This window comes from Megalops cyprinoides, chromosome 12 (genome assembly GCF_013368585.1).
Source record: "Megalops cyprinoides isolate fMegCyp1 chromosome 12, fMegCyp1.pri, whole genome shotgun sequence".
Classification (NCBI taxonomy): domain Eukaryota; kingdom Metazoa; phylum Chordata; class Actinopteri; order Elopiformes; family Megalopidae; genus Megalops; species Megalops cyprinoides.
Genome location: NC_050594.1, coordinates 36673908 through 36694901, shown reverse-complemented (window position 1 = coordinate 36694901; position 20994 = coordinate 36673908). Strand labels below are relative to the sequence as shown.

The 20994-nt window shown below is 45.4% G+C and overlaps 1 protein-coding gene across 1 annotated transcript in view; it reads left to right on the top strand.

Annotated features, from left to right (window-relative positions):
* The window catches only part of LOC118787240 (transmembrane protein 151B), a 29334-nt gene extending 13017 nt beyond the window's left edge, over window positions 1-16317 (top strand). Inside the window, exon 2 of the mRNA XM_036542730.1 lies at window positions 14679-16317. Coding sequence (XP_036398623.1) covers window positions 14679-16241 — 1563 coding nt within the window. The 3' untranslated portion in view covers window positions 16242-16317. The remainder of the gene's footprint in view (window positions 1-14678) is intronic.
* The last annotated feature ends 4677 nt before the right edge of the window (window positions 16318-20994 follow it).

The window sequence follows — 20994 nt, the reverse complement described above, 5'->3', positions numbered from 1 at the left end:
TGTCGGGGGTTCAGACGCTTAGCCGACCTGATGTATTCCAAGTTCTTATGATCGGTCCACACCAGGAACGGCATCTTTGCCCCCTCCAGCCCATGCCTCCACTCCTCCAGCGCCAGTTTAACAGCGAGTAGCTCCCGGTCACCGATGTCGTAATTACGCTCAGTGGGTGAGAGACGGTGGGAGAAGTAAGCACATGGGCGGAGCTTGTTGTCAGAAGCAGGGCGTTGTGACAGGACTGCCCCCATCACACGTCCGAGGCGTCCACCTCCACGACGAACTGTCAGGCAGGATCGGGCTGGGTCAGAATGGGCGCTGAGGTGAAGCGGCCCCTCAGGTTGCGGAATGCCTCCTCGGCTCCCGGGGACCAGGTAAATGCCTTGTTGACAGATGTCAAAGCAGTGAGGGGAGCCGCTACCGTGCTGTAATTCCGAATGAAGCGGCGGTAGAAATTAGCAAAGCCGACGAAGTGCTGCAGCTCTCAACGGGAAGTGGGGCGAGACCACTCCTCTACTGCTCGCACTTTCTGCCTGTCCATTTGGATTTCTCCCGCTGTGATCACGAAACCCAGGAAAGAGATGGTCTTCCAATGGAATTCGCATTTCTCCGCTTTGACATACAGGTGATTCTCCAGCAGGCGCTGGAGAACCCGACGGACATGCTGAACATGTTCGGACAGAGAGCGGGAGAAGACGATTATGTTGTCCAGGTAAACGAACACAAACCGGTTCAGCATGTCCCGGAGGACATCGTTTACCAGAGACTGAAACACAGCTGGGGCATTCATTAACCCGAACGGCATGACCGAATATTCATAGTGCCCGGATGGAGTGTTGAAGGCCATCTTCCACTCGTCTCCCTCACGGATACGGACCAGGTGGTAGGCGTTGCGGAGGTCGAGTTTGGTGAAGACGGTGGCCTCTTGCAACAACTCCAAAGCAGTGGACAGGAGCGGTAGGGGGTAGCGATTCTTGACGGTGATGGCGTTGAGACCCCGGTAATCAATGCAGTGACGGAGAGAGCCGTCCTTCTTACCGACAAAGAAAAACCCGGCCCCGGCAGGCAAGGGCGGCTAGGGACTCCCGGATGTAGCGATCCATGGCATTCCTCTTCGGTGGAGACAGGGAGTACAGGCGCCCCCTCAGGGGTGAGGAGCCGGGCAGGAGATCAATCGCACAGTTGTAGGGGCGATGCGGAGGAAGCGAGGTGGCGCGGGACTTACTGAAGACCGGCTTCAAGTCCAGGTACTCTGGCGGCACTGCTGACAGATCCGGGAATTCCTCAGGTGCGGGGGCGTCCGGTGACACAGGAGTCAGAGCATCGCGAAGACAGTGGGAATGGCAGAACGGGCTCCAGCCCAGAATCTTGTTGCCCTGCCAGTCAATGTGAGGGTTGTGCAGAGCTAGCCAGGGATGTCCCAGGACCACGGAAGCTTGTGGGGTGTCTAACAAGTGCAAAACGATCTCCTCGTGATGGTTGCCGGAGATGAGGAAGCTCACGGGGGCTCACTCATCATGAGCATTCACATGGCAGTTTCAGGTTTCAGGTTCCGTGCGACTTTATATGAGGAAGATGACAGCGTAGCGAAAACAATAACAGGCAGGGTCAAAAACCAGGCAGGCAATTCCGGGGAAGGCGATCGTGGAGTCAGGCAGAGTCAGGAACCGGGCAAACAGGGCAAAAACAGCAGGCAGAGAACCAAGGTCGGGCGCAGACAGAATTGGAAACCAGAAAAACAAACAGGCAGGAAAAACCAGCGGGGACGAAACAGGAAAGACACGCTGTAACGAACTAGCAATGAGACATGAAACAAACATGTTAATATACATGGGAATATACATGGGTTAATATACATGGGAATATATAGGGCTGGGGTGAGGAGGAGATGGGATGCAGGTGAGCAGGCAGGCAGGTGAAGGTAATGAGGAAATCAGGTGGGCAGAGACCAGGCTGGGAGCGGGGTGGGACTAGAACACAAGGAAAACAAAAGCACATGGACAAGGAAAACAAAAACACAACAGCTAAGGAGGCGGAGAACTGATACTACTTCATATATCTACGTCTATATTTTTGTGTCACTGCATAGTCTGTGAGTATAATGAATAAGTATTGAAAACACTGTACAAATCCACTTCCTTTCTACCTTTATTTTACAAAGCTTCCTGTAAGAAGACCTTAATATCATACACAAGGGCCTTTTTTTTCCTTTTGCTTTGTCTTATTGTGTGTCTTTATTTTGTAATCTGTACTGTGTCGGGAGGTGTGTACGTTCTTATGTCTGACATGAGTGTACCACTTGAAAGCTGGCCCAAAGTTTACCTCAGTTCATGCTCCTTTGAGTCTTTCATTGCATTGCATTCTCATTACTTTGGCCAGGCGTCAGTCTTTTCCGTGTGTCAATCTTTCTGTGTACTGTCAATTGTAATATTGAAAAAACCCAGTAAACATAGTTGGCAAAAAAAAAGATCATAGTGCTTCATTTTCACAGGTGATTCTGGCTTGCAGCAGAACATCTGGTACTACCAGGATATTAGCTGTCCCTGTGCAATCAGGCTGTACTGATAAGAAGTCTATACATACCAGGTCCATGAGTCTGCTACTCGTTACTGTCTGTCAGTACTGTCTTTCACATTACACACTTTCCACAATATATGCTTCTTTAGCTAATGAATTAGGTTCTTAATGTGACTTTTCATCTACTCCCAGATGGCCTAAGTACAAGACAGCCTCTTTGCATTCCCTTAGCAGCACCAGCTGTTGAGTCTCTGCATTGTGTGTTATAGGTGATCATTCCAAATCCCTCACCCACTCATGAGACAGTAGTGTCACTTCATGGTGCTTGCTACTAGGCAGACAGCCACTAGAAAGGTGGATTTCTTCTCAGCCTATGCCTCTTTTCTGTCTCTCCTGACAAAAACACAAATTACCCCTGACTGCATCACCACATCTGCTGCCCTTCCCTCTACATGCACCTTCACTCATCTGCCCTGTCTTTCTGGACAGGGTGGTGGTTGGTTCTGCTTATCTTCTCTAATTTGAACTTCTCTGTAATCCCCCTCCCCCACCTCTCTATCTCTTCTTTTGAATTTTGTGCTGCTGCTGTCACCCAACCAATTGCATCATCGTTCCATACGGCCCACCAGGTCCTTTGGGATGCTTTCTGGATGCTTTCTGAGCTAGATGTCTTGCTCAGCTGCTTTGCTGCACCTATTCTTCTGGGAGACTTCAGCATCCAACTTGAGAACTCCCAGACATCTGGCTTTCTCTCCTCGCTCTTGTTGTTTAACATTTACCTCAGCAGTTGTTGGTCACTCGCAAGGCAGGCAACCAGCTTGACCTTGTTTTTCTGAGGGGCTCACCACCTCCTGTTTCACACTTCATCTTTATTCACTGTTTCACTATCACATCAATATTTCCTCCTCTATCTGCAAAAACCCTGTGAGCTGAACCCTGTCACTGTAACCTCTCACCCTTTTCCTCCATAATCACTTTTTCACTTCCATGTCTAGAATATTTCTCACTTATGTCAACTGACTCTGCTGCCTCTCTCTTGTCCTCCCTCTCATCTGCTCTTGATGCTCTTTGCCCTCTTGCTTCAAGATGGTTGCGACCACTTCCCTCCTGTCCCTGGCTGTCTGACACAATGTGCTGATAAATTACAGGCTGTGGAAAGGAAATGGAAATAATCTTGCAACCCAGCTAATTTCTTTGCCTACCAGACTGTACTCTCTGCCTTCTCTCTCATGCTGTCATCTGCTAAGGTATGTTACTTTCTTCCCTCCTTACGCTACTACTTCCCTTCTCTCACTGCTGATTACTGTGCCCTCTGCTCTGAGAGGAGGTTACCACCATGGGTGACTCCTTAAATCAACATACAACCCAGTCACTCTGCCACCTCATAGCTGCAGTGACTTCAGAACTCTTGATGTCTCATCACCCAGCTACCTGCTAACTGATTAGTGGCTGTGTCCCTTCTGTCTTCAAGCATGCTTGTGTCAACATACTGTCTGGCTACATGTACTCTACCTTCATGGAGATGAATGCCTTGAAGTAGTTGGGACAGAAAGAACTCTCTAAAATTTAAGAGGAGGATCTGTCCATTGGGAAGGTCAAACAAACTATTGTGGACATACAATTAAAGTCAATCATTACATTAAAAATTATTATTCATTTTTCATTCATTCATTTTTTTATTCATCATTTAGCAGACACACTTATCCAGAGGGACTTACATCGTCCACCTAATGAAGTGGCATGAAAATCTGCACAAATAGGATACTGCTAGGGTTGCCCACCGTCCCGTAAAATATGGAATCATCCCGTAATTGGAAACTAAAAGACGTGTTCTGTATTGAGAATCAATTCAGTGCAAATCTATGGGAGAGAAATATTACAGGTTAGACTATTAAGACAGAGTGATTTGTATGAGATAGAAGGAAACCCTGCTGCTTGCCCTCAGCCTGTCTGTCATGTTATGTTCCACTACCCAAACAGAGAATGTCATTCTCATTGTTCGTGAGTCATGACCGATGAGAAGCGCTGTCAGCCTGTATGCCTGACAGCGCTAATGATTGAAATTCTTTCATAATACCAGGTCTGTTTTATTTAAAAGAAGGGCTGGGTAACAATAACAACCTGGAGGTGAAAACAACTTGTTCAAAGGTTTTAATGGGAGAGACAAGTCTGTAGTTTTCTACTTGGGAGGGGCTAAGCGCAATTTTTATCGTACATTTTTTAAATTACCCGAGCTTGCTTAAACGTGATGGGGAAGGAGTCAGTAGTGAGTGATGTGTTGATGATGTGAGTGCAGGTAAGAGTGTGGGAAAGATAGCCTGTAGTCAGTGGGAGGGGATTAGGTCCATGGGGCGGGGTCAGTTAGAAAGTAGAAGCTTGTAGACATCAGCCTCAGAGATAGGGGAGAATGTGGACAGTAGTGTGTTGCATGTAGGTGGAGACTGACTGTGAATGTGTGGAGTGGAGCAATGACTGCTGATGGCTTCCACCTTTCCAGTGAAAAAAGTGGCAAAGTCATCAGCAGTCAGAGAGAGGTGGAGGGTGGAGGTGGCAGAGGGCAGAGAAGAGTGTTGAACGTCGTGAATAGTTTGCTTGTGTCTGAGGTGCTGTTGATTTTGTCCTGGTAGTAAGCGGCCTTAGCAGTAGAGATGTGTGAGGAGAAAGATGGGAGGAGAGATTGATACTTGGTCAGATCAGCGGTGTCAGGGCTCAGGCACGAACTCCGACGCAGACCACAAGTGCTCAGATTCCAAGCATTTATTAACTGAACCGTCGGACAAGAAGGCAGTGAAACAGGCAGGGTCAAAACCAGGCAGGCAGTCCAAGGGCAAAATAGGAACAGGCAGGGTCTAACTGTGAAGGCAGGCAGATCGGGCAATCAGGGCAGAACGGCAGGCAGAGACGAAGTCGAAGAACAGGCGAGGCAAAAACCAGAAAGTCCAAACAGAAACACAGGCGGGAACGAGACAGGCAAAAACACTGTAACGTACTAGCAAACAAGATAGAGACAAGCAGGGTAGATATAGGGCTGGGCTGATGAGGTGATGGGAAGCAGGTGCGCAGGCAGGCAGGTGGAGATGATCACGGTAATCAGGTGGGCGGAGACAGGGCGGAGAGCAGGGCAGGGCTGGAACACAAGGAAAAACAACAGACAAAAACACATGGACCACAATGACAGATGGGGAGAACATAAACACAACAGCTAGGGGGCCAGCGTACTGACAAGCGGGTTCTCTGGATTTGTGACACTTCCTCTCAGCTGCCCTGAGCCTGGTCTGATGGTCGTGGACAACCTCAGAAAGCCAGGGGTTGGGGGGTGTCATGCATGCAGGCCTGGAGGAGAGAGGGCAGATGCTATCGAGACAGGTGGTTAGGGTGGAGCAGAGAGTGTCAGTGGTGTCATTTACATCAAGTGAGGAGAAGTGGTTGGGAGAGGGGAGAGAGGCAGAGATCAGGGATGAAAAGTGAGTGGGTGAGAGGGAACAGAGGTTGCGGTGAAAGGAAACAGGAGGAGGAGAGAATGGTGGACATGGAGGGAGACACAATGTGAACTGAATGAGATAGTGATCAGATATGTGCAGCGGAATGACAAGGGGGTTGTCAGTATTACAGCTGTGTGTCAGGATGAGGTCCAGCTGGTGCTGCTTTGTGAGTCACTGGAGTGCAAACATGTTTCAGGTCAAATGAGGCGAAAAGAGTAAGGAAGTCTGCAGCTTGAGGTTGGTCGAGGTAGATGTTCGGGTCACCGAGGATCACAAGCAGGTTGCCCGTCTACAATGGAAGAAGACAGTAACATGACCAGCTCTTCGATGAAGTTGTCCAACTGACATGGAGGACAGTAAATGACAACGAAACAGACTTTGACAAGTTCAGTAACAGTGATTGCATGGTAAAGAGGTACTTGCATAAAGAAGAGAGAGGAGTGAATTTCCAGGTGTTGGAAATCAGAAAATCTGTTCCAACTCCCCACCCAGTTGAGTGAGGAGTGTGGGAGAACTGCAGGAGTTGCTTTGTTCTCTGGACTGATCCAGAGCCAGCCCTTGGAGAGAGGACTGGGTGGCAAAGGCAGGGATGAAGTCACCTTTGTTGACTGTGGACTGACAGTTCCAGAGGCCAGCTGAAAAGCAGAGGGGTGCACCTGAGGAGGCAGGGAGGGGCCTCAGGTTGTCCAGGTTGTGTTTCCTCCTATGAATGACACGTGAACTGTATTTGTTTAGAATAACAGGGATGTATTGAAAACATATATTTCTGTCTCATGGCAAAGCATAAATATGGGAAAGAAAGAAAAAGTGAACTTCTCTGTTTATAACGAGCCTTGTCAGTGGCCCTTGCTCAGTGGACTCGTGCAGGTCTTTACACGGATGGGTCTTTACATGAACACCTTCCTCTGATGTATTTAAATAGCTATGCGAGCTGTGTTCACAGCTGAGGATGCCAATTTAATTATCACAACAAAGTTCTGAGTGTGAAGTGTGAATCTCTTTCTTGTCACCGAGAAACTGTAACACTTAAGCTAGCAATTGTAGCACTCTAACACTTCTAAGCAAGGAGATTGATAAACAGGTAAACAAAACTAGCAATTTCTAGCAAAAGATCAACAAAACACAATGGTAATGCACTAACAAAACTAACAAACTCCTAGCTCGCAACAATACTGGTCTGACTACACTGAAAACAGTACACAGTACTTACAACTACTGCAGACTCCCACCAGGTAAGCTTCCATTAGGCAGACAGTCTGTAAAGTGTATAGCTTCCCTGACCTTGCGCACCTTTCCATTCTGGCTTGGAAAGGTGGATGTTACCAGTGCCATGAGCCACTCGTTCCTTGCGGCTTGGCTATCTTTCAACAACACTTACATCACCTTACTGTAGGTTGCAGCGATCCTCAACCCACTTGCGATGACTCTGCAGTGTCGGGAGGTACTCGTGTCTCCATCGGGTCCAGACCATGTTAGCAAGGGCTTGCACCTGTCTCTATTGGCTTCGATGGAGGTCCTTGTCAGGACCTCCTGGGAGAGGTAAATATGTTTTTGTAGCAGCATGGAGTCAAGCATTCGGCGAGCTACTCCAATCATTCACTCCCGGGAGCCTCCTATGTGTGAAGAATGAGGGGGGTTGAACTCCCAAGAGCAGCCCTGCTCATTCAGGTATCTCTGGATACTGGATCCTCGTTGCAGCTTGGTCAGTCCGAGCTCACTGCTGGCGCCCACAAAGTTTGTTCCACAATCTGATCTCAGTTGCTTTGCAGGTCTGTGGATTGCAAAGAACCACCTCAGAGTGTTGATACAACTAGAGGTGTCCATGGACTTGATTACCTCAATATGCACTACTCTAGTGCTCATGCAGGTGAACAATATTGCCCAAAGCTTGCTGTCAGCATGCCCACCTCTTGTTCGCCTTGCAGTGACTTTCCAAGGCCCAAAGACATCCAATCCCACGTAGGTGAATGGGGGAGATGTGCTGAGGCGTTCAGGTGGTCTGCTTATTGTCATTTTCAGTTCTTTGGAACACACTGGGCCATATGTATCAATCTTTGTGTACAACTTGCCGTAGGACCATGCGTACGCACAATCTCACGATTTGTGTACAGAGGTTTTTCGTTAGAGTTATCAAACACCATGTACACCTGATTATCTTAATAAATCTGAGCGTAAATCAAATCATCGTGACATTATGTGCACATGAACACGTTTAACGTCCACTCCCACAATTGTTCTTATATGGACCGAGACATGCCTTTAATTCATCTAATTAGCATATTAAAGATCCCAGGTAAATCTGAGTGAAATGCAGAGATTGATGTTGAAGATCAATGGCAGGACGTAAGAAAAGAAATTATTCGGACGCGGAGATAGAGGTGATGGTTGATGAGGTAGGAGGGAGAAAAAATGTCCTTTTTGGAGGCCAGACTAGCGACGTTTCAAATCGATGGAAAAATGCGGAGTAGCTCAAAGTGGTGACTGCTATGAATGCAGTTTCACCAGAGGTGTGTACGGTGGAGGAGAAGACAAAGAAGTAGTCGGATTTTCAACCTGAGTGTCCTCACACTATTTAGGGAATCAGGGCACTTGGAACGTAGGTATACAAGACGCAAAATAATAGAATTTATGAACAATTCTAACTACTGAGAAATGACTGCTACAATCAACAAAAAATAGCCAACAGTGTCAGGGTCATTAAGTGAAAAAAAAAAGAAAGATAATCAGAGCGTTTTGTCTGTCTTTCTGCTCATGCAGCTCTCTCTCTCTCTCTCTCGTTGACCGAAACTTTACTTCCCTGTGTTGTTTCCAACGAGTATTCCAACATTTCCAATATTTTTGTTGTTTGTGCTATTTTTCTATAGGGTATATAAAACTTAAACGGGGGGGGGGGGGGGGGGGGGGTGGGGGTGCCGGGTGTGGACATACTGGTCCTTTGTGCGCACCACCTCGTGGTGCCGGGTGTGGACATACTGGTCCTTTGTGCGCACCACCTCGTGGTGCCGGGTGTGGACATACTGGTCCTTTGTGCACTTATTCATTTGGCCTCTCTTTTAATACTGGCTTTACCACTGCTGTGAAACAAATGTATTATTTGATGTATTATTTGATTTTGAAACAGTAGTTTTGTGTTGTTGTTATTTAGCCTTTCAGCGCTAATTTCATGCAGCTATTGCATGGTTAAATCAATGAATTTCATTAAACCTATCACCAGACCAATTTTAGGTGGTGACCTGGCAATCTGCCTCAAATATTCCTATTTCGTATTATGGCCATTACGCACAAACACATGGAATTGGTAAGGACTTGTTCGCATCTAGTCAAAACGCCACTATATTGCCATCCACAGGATGAAAAAATGCAGAAATAGGCAATAGCAGCATGATAATCTACTGTTTTACTATATAAAAAGATTTGCCCCCTTGCCATTTTTAACTGCCCCCTCAGTCACTTCATCCTGGTGCAGGGACCTGGTGTGATAACACTCATCAATGATTGACACAAGACCCGTTTTCTTGCATCACCGTTAGTTCCTCTCGGTGTTGCTAATCTGCAAATTAGAAATTTTGTGCGTACGCCACCTCGAGACCATGCACAGAGGTATGCAAGTTTTCCCAGCAAGTATCTTTTCATAAATACCGTTTTATGTGCAGAAAAGTGCTCAGCACGATTTTAGTGCATACGCACCGTTGATACGTGGCCCACTGAGACTCAATTTCTGCCCTGTAACGCGCTCCAGGTTGGATTAGTGTGCTGATGATATTATCCCGTTGCTCCCCGCCATGACACTCTCTCTCTTTCAAGTCCATGAAGCTGTTGCAGGGTGTGAAGTAGGAAGGGCGTCCATTCTCTAACACGTGGGTCTTGAAGGTGCTCACGCTAGGCTTATGGCCATTCCCAAGGCATACTTCCCCAACCACAACCCAGGCCAAATCCAATTTCTGAGCGAAGGGGGAATTGTGTGGTCCGTTAACCTGCTGTCTCACCTTATGTACTCTCACAATGTCTCTCCCTAGAAAAGGAGGATTTGGGCATTTGGATCAAGCTCCGGGATGTGACTTGCCACAGATTTCAGATGAGGATGGAAGAGAGCTACCTTTGGAGTTGGTATTTCTGACCTGTTGGTGGGAATTTGATTGCACTCGATCATTGGTGGTAACGTGAGGGTAGCTCTTCCATTCACCGGCTCAATCTGGAAGCCTTCTGCCTTTCTGCCAGACATGTCGACAACTCCAGCACGTTCTTAACAAGTAAGGAGAGGAGTGGCTCGACATCAAATAGCTTGAAGAATTCTGGCCTTGCCAATGAGTGGTTGCTCTGGTCATTGAGTATGGCGTACACATTGATTGCCTTGTCACGCTGCCCCTGGGGAAACACTAAAATCAGACATATTTTAGAGCAGGACATTGCTGGCTGCCCTTCACCACAAATCTCAGTGCAGTGTGAGGTGACAGTAGGTACAGATGTAAGATCTCCCTCCTCACTGTGCTCTGGTGCTGGAGTTGGAACTTTAGGTGTCTGAGGTGCTGGACCAGGATGCATGGCTGTGACATGGCGATCACTCTCACACTCACTGCATTTCACAGAGACTTTACAGTCCTTGGCTAAATGGGAGACTGATGCACAACACCTGTAGCATATCCCATTTTCACAGAGGAAGGCCTTTCTTTCATCAAGGGGTTTTGCCCTGAATCCACGGCACTTTCTTAATGGGTGTGGTTTGTGATGTATTGGACAGTTTTTTCCTGGATTCTCAACTTGCTTCAGAGATGTTTGTGTCGTGTTCAATGTCTGGGGAGATGTCTGTCTTGTGGACTGATACTGGGATTCTCCCTGTCTGATATGCTGGTTTCATAGCAGATAAATGCAGCAAAGAAGGAGAATGGATGAAAGAGGCTGTTATGTTCATCTTTGAACCTGGAGCCTTTAGATATCCATTTCTCCTGTAGGGCATGTGGAAGTTTCTCTGCTATGGGACTGTTGCCACAAGCAGTGTCCAGGAAGGCCAACCCAGGTAGATATCCATCCTCCTTTGCAGACTGAAACTCCATAAGGAGGTCTCCCTAAGTTTGATATGGTCCTCACTGGAGATCCTAGGAAACATATCCAGTTTCTTGATAAGAGCATTTTAGATTACCTCAGGTGAAGCATAACACTTACTCAGTCTATCCCACGCTTTCCTCAGTGCTGCCTCAGGATTATTGACATGCGCCTGACGAATTCTCCTGACATAGTGGGATGATTCCTTGCCTAGCCACTTGGTCAAGAGGTCCAATTCTTCACTGGCTGAAAGGTTGAGACTTCTGATGGCATTGAGGAGGGAAGACTGCCATGCCCCAAACCTCTCAGGTCGGTCATCAAACTGGTTGAGCCCTGTAGTAACTAGCTCCAGACGTGCTAAGTACTTAACAAAGTCTGTCATCACAGGGTTCTTAACTGGGTCAGCTGATGTGGTGTGGTAATGAGGAGTATAGGGTTGAGCTGACAGGTTCATATTTTGGATATGTGGCTTAGTGTGTGGCCTATCTTCATCCTCAGCAATCCTTGGGATGATGCCTACGACAGGGGAGTAAGGGAACACAGACATTAGGGATGGTAAGATTCACCGATTTGCATCAGTGCGCCGGCATAAAAGTTCACGATGTGATTGCCCCGATTAAAAAAGTGTGCACCGGATACAATTTGGGATGAACCCGGGATGCATCATTTCTAACATCTTTGCATCGGTAAAATACGATTTATTGATATATAATTATTAATATAGGCCCTATGCCTTTATTTTTAAGACATGTGACCAATAATTTTATATTTAGATTATTTCCTCCTCTCTAAACTTTTTCTCAAGCGCGCTCTCTCATCATCACTGGCCAATTCTCGTCAAGTCTAACGGTCAAGTCTCGCGCGAGTTGGAGGCGTGTCTGGGCAAGTCACAGATTATCATCATGAAGGAGAAAGAGTCACACATTCCACCGAATTACTACAAATCAAATGTTTGGCGACACTTCGGATTTTTCAAGAGATACGGACAATTTGACAAGACACATGCAATTTGCAAAATATGCCATGCCGCTATAAAGTACACAGGCAGCACGACTAACTTTAGTAAAAAGAAACAGCATAAATGAGATGCTCACTGAGTTGCAGCACTAGAGAGACAAATATGTGCAGTAAAAATGGCACTTTTTTAGTTAATTTATTATTTGCTGTCTGCTTAAGAAGAACCAAAGAAATAAAATCAAACTATCTGTACCGTATTGAATTGCATAACATCATATTCTTTTGCATCGCATCATATCGCATTGAATTGCATTGTGTTGAATCAAATCGGGTGGAATCGCACTGCATCGCAATAGAGCGAATCGTATCATATGGCATTAGAAGTTGCTTGATATGTATTTTTAATGTATCGGATCATTGGCAATGCATCGAGATGTGTATCGCATCGGCTTCAGTGATAGAGATGCACATCCCTAACAGACATATGAGCTTGAGTTTACTTGGAAATATGGCAGAGGGAACCTGTAACGCTGAGGACGGAGAGGCTGTACCTTGACAAATACATGTGTTTAACTGAACTTGACACTTTTTTGTACTATGTGGAGTACTTTTTTTTGTTTTGTTTTTTGTTGCCAAATTGGTTTTGGAGCAGTGAGAGTAACGATCACCGGTTATTGTTTAATAAACAATTGAACTTAACATTTTTTTTTACCTGCGTATCTGTTTGACTGACAGTTACATTGATCACTGAGATAGCATTGACTTGGCATGAAGTTGGTTCAATTTTAAAAAAATAAATTAAAAAAGTAGCTTCTGATGTAGTAAACTACTTTTGCCGTGTTGGTGTAGCTTAGCTTGCTACATTTCTCTGGGGGTAGCTTCAGTGTAGTGAAGCTTCTTTTCATCTAGAGTAACTTGGTAGCTTAGGTCGCTACACTTTCCAAGTAGCTTGCCTAACACTGACTGTATGCCACCAAGGCATGATGTACTGAACACGTTGTGTAGTAAGGGCACCCATCAGCTAGTATCTAGCACTAATCTAATACAAACATTAAAACATCCCATTGATGACGAATATTCTTCAACACTGAAAGATAACCTTGCAAACAGTAAAGATTACTCACAGGCAATGCTTACGATGGGGCAAATCAAAGGATTACATCAGATGTTAGAACACTATGTTAATCTGCTGAGCTCTCCCTTCCAACTGAAAAATGTGGTCTACTTCCTGTTTCCTGTTCATACTACTGCAATACCACATTTAACCAGTAGGCAGTGCTAAGGCAAACCAAAATTTAATACCAACTGCCTGGAGGGCGGAATATTCCTCTTCCAGCTTTTTTAATAGATCTGTTTAATTGTTCATGTCTGCTAGTTTAAGGGCAAGTTCTGCAAATAATGAAACAAAATAGGTGTTTTTTTATTCCACCTGAACTCTAAACTACATACATGAATGAGAAACACACTGTTCTGCCTTGCAAGCTGCAGGTGCAAGCTCCTCTACAGTGGGTGTCACCTGCATGCTCCTGATGTGCCGCAGTGTTTCAGTCTCAGCACCTTTATACTTTCTCCCAGGCTCCAGTCTCCTCATCATCATGTTTGGGGGACAGAGGCCAGATGATTTGGGGATCTGTTTTTGTTTGCTCACAAGGATAGTGTACACTCCCCCAGGCAAGAGAGGCAGGGAAAACCAATTACTGTAATCTGGTGAACGCCATGCTGCATTTATTGATCCAGAACTGTGAAGTCATTATGAAAGTGAACCTAGAACAGCTCGGGAAAGATGCCTCTGAAGAGAAGTGATTTGTTTGCAGTGGGATCTGCAACTGTGTCCATTTTCAGAGTGTCCCAGCCTGGTCAGGGATGTTGTAGTGTGTGTGCAGATCTACTGAGGGAGATGAGAAAGAGGGAAGGGAACAGGGAAGAGGTCTTGGTCTGCACAGGGCTCTGGGATGGAGCTGATGTTTCTGAGTCATGGGTTGTAGTCTCAAATCCCCAGGTGGATACTGGGATAATTAAAATAAACAGACTGCCATGTGTTGCAATAGAAGGGGATACATTTGTGTGATTCGGTATTTTACCTTTATCCTGGGCAAATTTGTTTATTGTTTTTATTGTTATGTACAATTACTTTGACAGTTCTGGCAAAACTTACAAAAAAGTAGGCATTTGCAGTTAATTGTCTGAATTTGCTCATTGTGAGCTTAGTGAACACAGGCGTTTCCATTCATTCCAGGTTGTTCTTTGAGGCTAATTAATGGAGTGGGGAGTTAAGTAGGGGGTTTAGGCCTGGATATAAGTAATTAAACTGGAATTGAGAAACTGCTGTGCATATCTGGCCTCATCTACTGTACTACACTGTGTCTCTAGTACATTTCTCTCTGCTGCGCTGAGGTTTTATGTTCATTTAAGCTTTTTACAAGAGTGGGCATTAAAATGTTTTTCCAATACAGTTGGATAGTTTATCATGCAAACACACACACAAGCACACACACGTACATATATATATATAAATATATATATATATACACATTGCAGTGCTGTCTGTTTTACAGGGTTGATTAAACCAGTCCTGAATCCCCCATGTTGGTTTGTGTTAATGTCATCACTGGTTATTTGCAGAAATCAATTGGGAATTGCTTGGGCGCATGCCCTCTGAAACCCCCTACTCTTGCTCTGTGTCTGCAGCAGCGGCCGGTGAAGCAGTCCCTGAGTGCCTCCATGTGGCGTGAGTCCCACTGGCGCTGCCTGCTGCTTTCGCTGCTCATGTATGGCTGCCTCGGTGCTTTGGCCTGGTGCCAGCTGACCCGCGTCACCAAGCTGAGCTTCGACTCCTCTGCCACCTCCTCCCTTACAGCCTCCATCTCCTCCCTGCGGGGGGGCGGTGGGGACGGGCGCTCCATGATCTACCACGACAGCCCATGCTCGGACGGCTACGTCTACATCCCCCTGGCCTTCCTGCTCATGCTGTATGCTGTCTACCTGGTGGAGTGCTGGCACTGCCGTGCCCGCAGTGAGCTACAGTGCAAAGCCAACGTGGACAGCGTGTATGAGCGCGTGCTGCGCATGCGGCAGGCACGCCCCTGCGTCTGGTGGAAGGCCATCAGCTACCACTTTGTTCGCCGCACGCGGCAGGTCACGCGTTACCGCAATGGTGATGCTTACACCACCACGCAGGTCTACCATGAGCGTGTCAACACACACGTGGCCGAGGGGGAGTTTGACTATGGCCGCTGCGGCGTGCGGGATGTCTCGCGGGCCCTGCGGGGTCTGGAGGGCCACCCCGCTACTAGGCTGCGCTTCACTAAGTGCTTCAGCTTCGCTGGGGCGGGGCCAGAGAATGCCTACCTCAACCAACGTGCCCGCTTCTTCTCAGAGATCGAGGGGTTGGACGACTACATGGAGGCACGGGAGGGGATGCAGCTGAAAAACGTGGACTTCAAGGAGCACCTAATTGCCTATGTGGACCCCGACAGGCTGCCCTGGTATGCCTCCCAGGTGGCCTTCTGGCTGGCAGCTCTACTCATGCTGTCCTGGCCCTTGCGCGTGCTCATGGAGTACCGCACAGCCTACGTGCACTACCATGTGGAGAAGCTCTTTGGGCTGGATTACAGCAACAGCAGCCCCTCCCCCTCTGGGGATGACGCCCCCCTCCGGAGCGGTGCTTATGGCCTCCCAAGAGCAGAGACTGTGGACAGCACAGAGCTGGAGTGGCATATCCGCTCCAACCGCCAGCTGATCCCCAGCTACTCGGAGGCCATGCTGATGACCCTGGGTGGCTCGGGCTCAGGGGAGACTCGCTCGTCTGACGGTTTCCTGCAGAATGGCAGCAGGGAACGGAGCTATGGAGCGCTGGTCCAGGACTGTGAGCACTGCTGCCAGCTGCAGGACGGGCACGGCAGGGCAGCCACCAGCTCCAGCTGCTCCTCTATCTTCTCCCGGCATGCTTTCCACTCGCGGCTGTCGCTAGACACGTCTCACTTCTCGCTGTGCCGCATGTATGGCTCGCGGCACACTGTGGGGCTGTGGCGGAGCCAGAGCAGCACGCTGACGGAGCGCTGCTGCCTGGACGAGCCGTGCTGCCGCTCCTACTCCAGCCAGCTTGCCCTGAGCGACAGCCCGCCCACCTACCATGATGCCCGCTTCTTCCCTGTGCTGATTGTGCACCGGCCGGAGGGCTGCGGGGACTCCACAGAGGTGCGACGCTACTACATCCGACGGGGGTCCTGCTGTCTGGAGACATCACTCTGAACCCCCCCCACCCGCGCTCAGACTCTGTGCTTGGTCTGGGACAGCACTGTCAGGCCGGTCTACTAAGACGCCCAGAATCCACTCCAGTCGATTGTACCATTTGTTCATTCTTCATTTGAACACTGCTTATATCTGTGTGGTGGGCTCCTGTTCACAAGGGCTTCTACACAAGAGCAGCAACAACACATTCTCAAGCTCATTTCATTAGAAGGTGCTTTTGTCAGAAAGAAGAAAATTGTATAGAAAGCTGTGGCAAAAGAGATTGCTCTCCTGCCTAATGTCTCTGTCTGGGACCACACCCTCAATTTGTCAAATGTTACATTATAACAACTGTACAGAAGCCTTGATTTTCAGCCGTGGTATCCAACGAACCTCTTCAGACCTTGAGTGTAATTTCAGATGTAACAGAACTGTCAGATCCTGCCTAAAATTCCCAGATAGTGCTGCAAATCCAAAATACTACTATACTACAAAATTGGCCCAGTGTTTATCTGAGTTTTGTGGTCACTGCCTGGTCCTCTGGTCTTCTCATCCACCTCTTGGTAGACTGCTAGATATAGACAATAGGTGGTTCAGAGTGACTGTACAGTGACACCCCACCATTGGATGAATTTAGTAATGTCTGCTGTGGAGCTGGAAATAGATGGATGCCAATTCTCATATCTGCTGGCGTATTTGTTAGGAGAGTCAATTTGTCCCATACTGAATTATAATCACCTGAAATCTGCACACCATATAGATGGTAGTCATTGGGTTTGACAGAATTACTCATGTAGGGTTCAAGTAAAAATATTTGACTCTCAAAATTGTTATTTGTGAATCTTGTGAAAACTGTGAATTACATTAAAAAGGAAGCTTGACCTCAAGTTGAAGGTTTTATACGAGTTAAGACTCGTAGAAACCCAGCATGGACCTCCTATACCCCAGTTACAGCTCGAAGATGCTCAGATCATTTGCATTTGTTGTCGCAATCAGGAGAATATCCCACCCATGATGCAGTAAACTATGGAAGGGTGTTGTGTGTTTTACGAACAAACCTGTCAAACAGATTTTACATGAATCATGTACCACTTCTTTATGAAACATGAATCATGGGGGCTCTGTGAAAGATAAATTCATAAATGTGAGGGTATGTCCACTGCAGATGTTATGGGTAAAAAATATCTTTCCTTCTCTTTCAGTGTTTTATACTGAGTTCATCTTCAACTCTGATAAATGTGTTCTGAGACTGTAATACTCCCTAAGTACAATATGAACAAATATTTCTTTACAAACATACCAAAAGAGGAAAATCAAATAAGGGTCATTAAGTGAAGTTTTTTTGGTATATGTTTCTTTTTATGAGTAAAATGCCTTAAGAAATGTCAATTTCTGTTTTGCCTTTTTGTCAATGTTAAACAAATAGACTAGAATCGATACACTTAAACCAGAAGTGAGCAACAGATACATGTCTTTGTTCTAATTGTTATGTGTTCTAATTGTTTATGTATTTTGTAAGAGTCATATGTTTTAGTTCCTATCATGTGGCATGGCATTAAAGGGGATCATGGTGAGTCAGCTTCAAGGGGTCCCGTATCCCAACAGAATGCAAGACAATGCCTTATTCACTCATTATCAGATTTTATTTTTAAGATTCAAGAGACTGTTCATCTCTCAGTAAGGCTGTACCATAAGGGACATATTTAGACATTTTCTGTTTGTATTACTTTTATTTAGCATCTAACATTCTTCATTTTCTCCTTAAATCTTTACATTGGGACTAATTGGGACTGAGACGTGTATGTGCGCTAACACATCATAGCTGTGCTTCAGCAGCAGCCTGGATTTAAAAAACACATAATCCCTGCATCGCAGGGGCTGCAGTCAGTCAGGTCAACTGTATCTGTGACCCTCATATGAATCCTGCATCTTTTATATTCATTAGTTCTTCAGTGCAATAGATCGGTGAGGGGTTTCAGTCAATCTATGCAGACCATTTTGCCATCAGCACCAATCAATCAGAGCGGTTGTCCGCTGGTGGGTCCAAATGCTTGCTCCTGAAAAAAATGCCCTTAAAGCCCAGAATGCTTTGTATGCCAGATCGGTGCTTCAGATGTTTTTCTTTTTCTTTTTTTGTTTTTTAGCTGATCTATGCAGCACGGCTGTATTTAGGAAGCTCAGCAGCAGAATCCAGAGGACTGCTAGGACATGCTGACTCCTCTCCCAATCCTTCTGGGGACTGACGTGTCATCTGTGGGAGGTCACAGTCAGAGGTGTGCTCAAAATTTAGAATGCTGAGGAACTACACAGACATGCCACAGATAGGTGGTTATGGTTATGAAATCATATGGTTATGAAATGAAGAAAAGCAAGAAAGCAAGAAAATGAAGAAAGCAGCACACTCCAAACCTTTTCACCAATGTTAGCCTCATTATCAGTTCATCTGTATGTAAACTGCTTCCTCTCAATAGTTGAAGAAATACATTTTCATGGGAACTCCAGAATCCAACGTAGCAATCAAAGTCAGGCTGTGGTACATGGGAAGCAATGAGACACTGTTGGTAGTTAAAAAGTACCTGTGCGTGGGAGGGAGTAATGCCATGCTCTCTCTCTCTCTCTATAAACCACATTAATAGAACTGTCTATATGCCATAATAATTAGAAAGTCTTATCCATTAAATATCACTGAAAGAGATTAATCTGCATGCCCAAATAGGAGTATTGTACTCATTAACTATTTAAAAACCAGGCCAGTGATGATCTGTTCATAGTTATTTGATTTTACTCAGCATTTATAGTGACAATGGTACTTTGATTAAAAGAAGTTCCATTTGTGAGTTAACTAAACTCCCATCTTTCATTGTGACATTTTATCTCTGTGACATCCAATTTTGACTCAGCCACTAATGGTCTCTTTAATGTGGTTATGTCTTTTGGTGGATAGATACAGTTGTTTAACATGTCTAATATGCTATTTCCTTGTCATTTCTATTATCAGCTGTTGTGAATAGCAGAAGTCAATTATTTGTAAAGGTGTCTCAATGCTGTACTGGGAAATATGGGTAAATAGGAAGGAATTGAGGAAATGTTTTCATTGTAGGTAAATGAAGGACTGATTTACTTATCACAGTCATAACTCCACATTTCCTTTGTCCAGTCCTTAATTAACTGTCATTTAATCTGTTAAGGGATTTTTAATATAGAATGAGTATTTTGGTGCTAAAATTCAGTAACTTGTCCAATGCACTGTACAGTTCCCTTGTAATGCAGGCATGTGCTTATTACTGTTTTGAGACTTTGAGGTGAAGCATCTCTGAAGAATCAGACAAACAAATCAGCTCCCAGTCTGTGAAGCCGCACAGCACTGATGGGGAAGAAAATACTGCCCTCAACAGCACCATTTCCACAGAGGAAATGTTGACAATAGGCTTTGAAAATAATTCAGACATTAGTAATGCCTTTTTCCAATTTAAACTGCAAGAAATGCTCATGTGAAGCTTAGTCAAGGATGCTCATTTCCTAGTATATTGGAAGGTGCTGAAAAACAGCAGTGGGACAGCCCTCAGTTTTTGGGAAATCCTGCATTCTGTTGTTGTCCTTCAAAATTAGGCACGTTGAACGATTCATATTGCTTTTATTTGTAAGAGATTCACACAGATGTAGTATAAACACGCAAATACATAGCTAGCTGGCATAACCAATAAATCTGTGACGTTGGTGTATTTATTGGCCAGCCTTTTTTCCCAACAATTAGTCACTGCAAGAGTGAAGTTCAACTAGCATGCCTGAAAGTTTGTACTCGCCTCTAGTCTTCTGGGAGACATTGTTTAAACGTAAGGGGAAGACATAGGTGTGTCGCCAGGAAGGGTGGTCTGCTTCACCGAAACAGTAATTGTGCTGTTCAATAAATGGCAGTGACTGTTATAAAATGTATCAAATAAAATTTTATTTAAAGGTACGGTTAGGCTGTGTTTTGTCCTTTTTCTTATCTCATAGATTACCAAGAAACCTCTCAGGTAGCTCTTTTAAAGTGAATTTGTACTTTTCAGAATGATAGTGTTTTCAAATATTGTTTTCTCAACTCTTGGTGAGTCCACTAGATATTTAGAAAAGTAAAATCCTGCCACTATACATTAGTAGTCATTAACTTTAGTTTTTAGCATTCCCTTTTGGTATGATTTGCTTTGCAACATGTTCACTTGCATTTTTACAATACAGGCAACTGTACTGATTTCCTTTTAAGTTATGACACAATGACAGTGTGGGAGTTAATAAGAAATACAATAGATTGAAATGGTAATGTGAATAAAAATGCAACTAGCAAACCTCAATCCGAACACCAACAGTTGACAGCAAAGGCTGCCACAAGTGAGAATAATGCTGAGGAGGAGGCGCAGTGCTGTTGGCATGGCAACACCATCAACATTGAATCTTTCTCTGACTCCAGTTGAGAAACTTCGAACTTCAAACAAGGTCTGTCGGTATGAAATATTTTGTGAAAGAATAGGAAGTATGACTGACTAAAAATGCCTCACAATATCCATTACATACAATCATTTCTCTATGTCATTATAACATCAGCAATACTGTAGATCTTCATAGCTTCCTTGATTAGCAAGTTAACCTTTATAGCTACAAATTTAACCTGTTTGCATAACGCTCCTAATCTTAATGCATTTTAAACAGACTTCACTTCAACAGTCACCTTTGTATTCACAATGCCATGCAGTTTGTGCTCATGTCCAGATAATTGCAAGAAGCTCATTCTTATTAT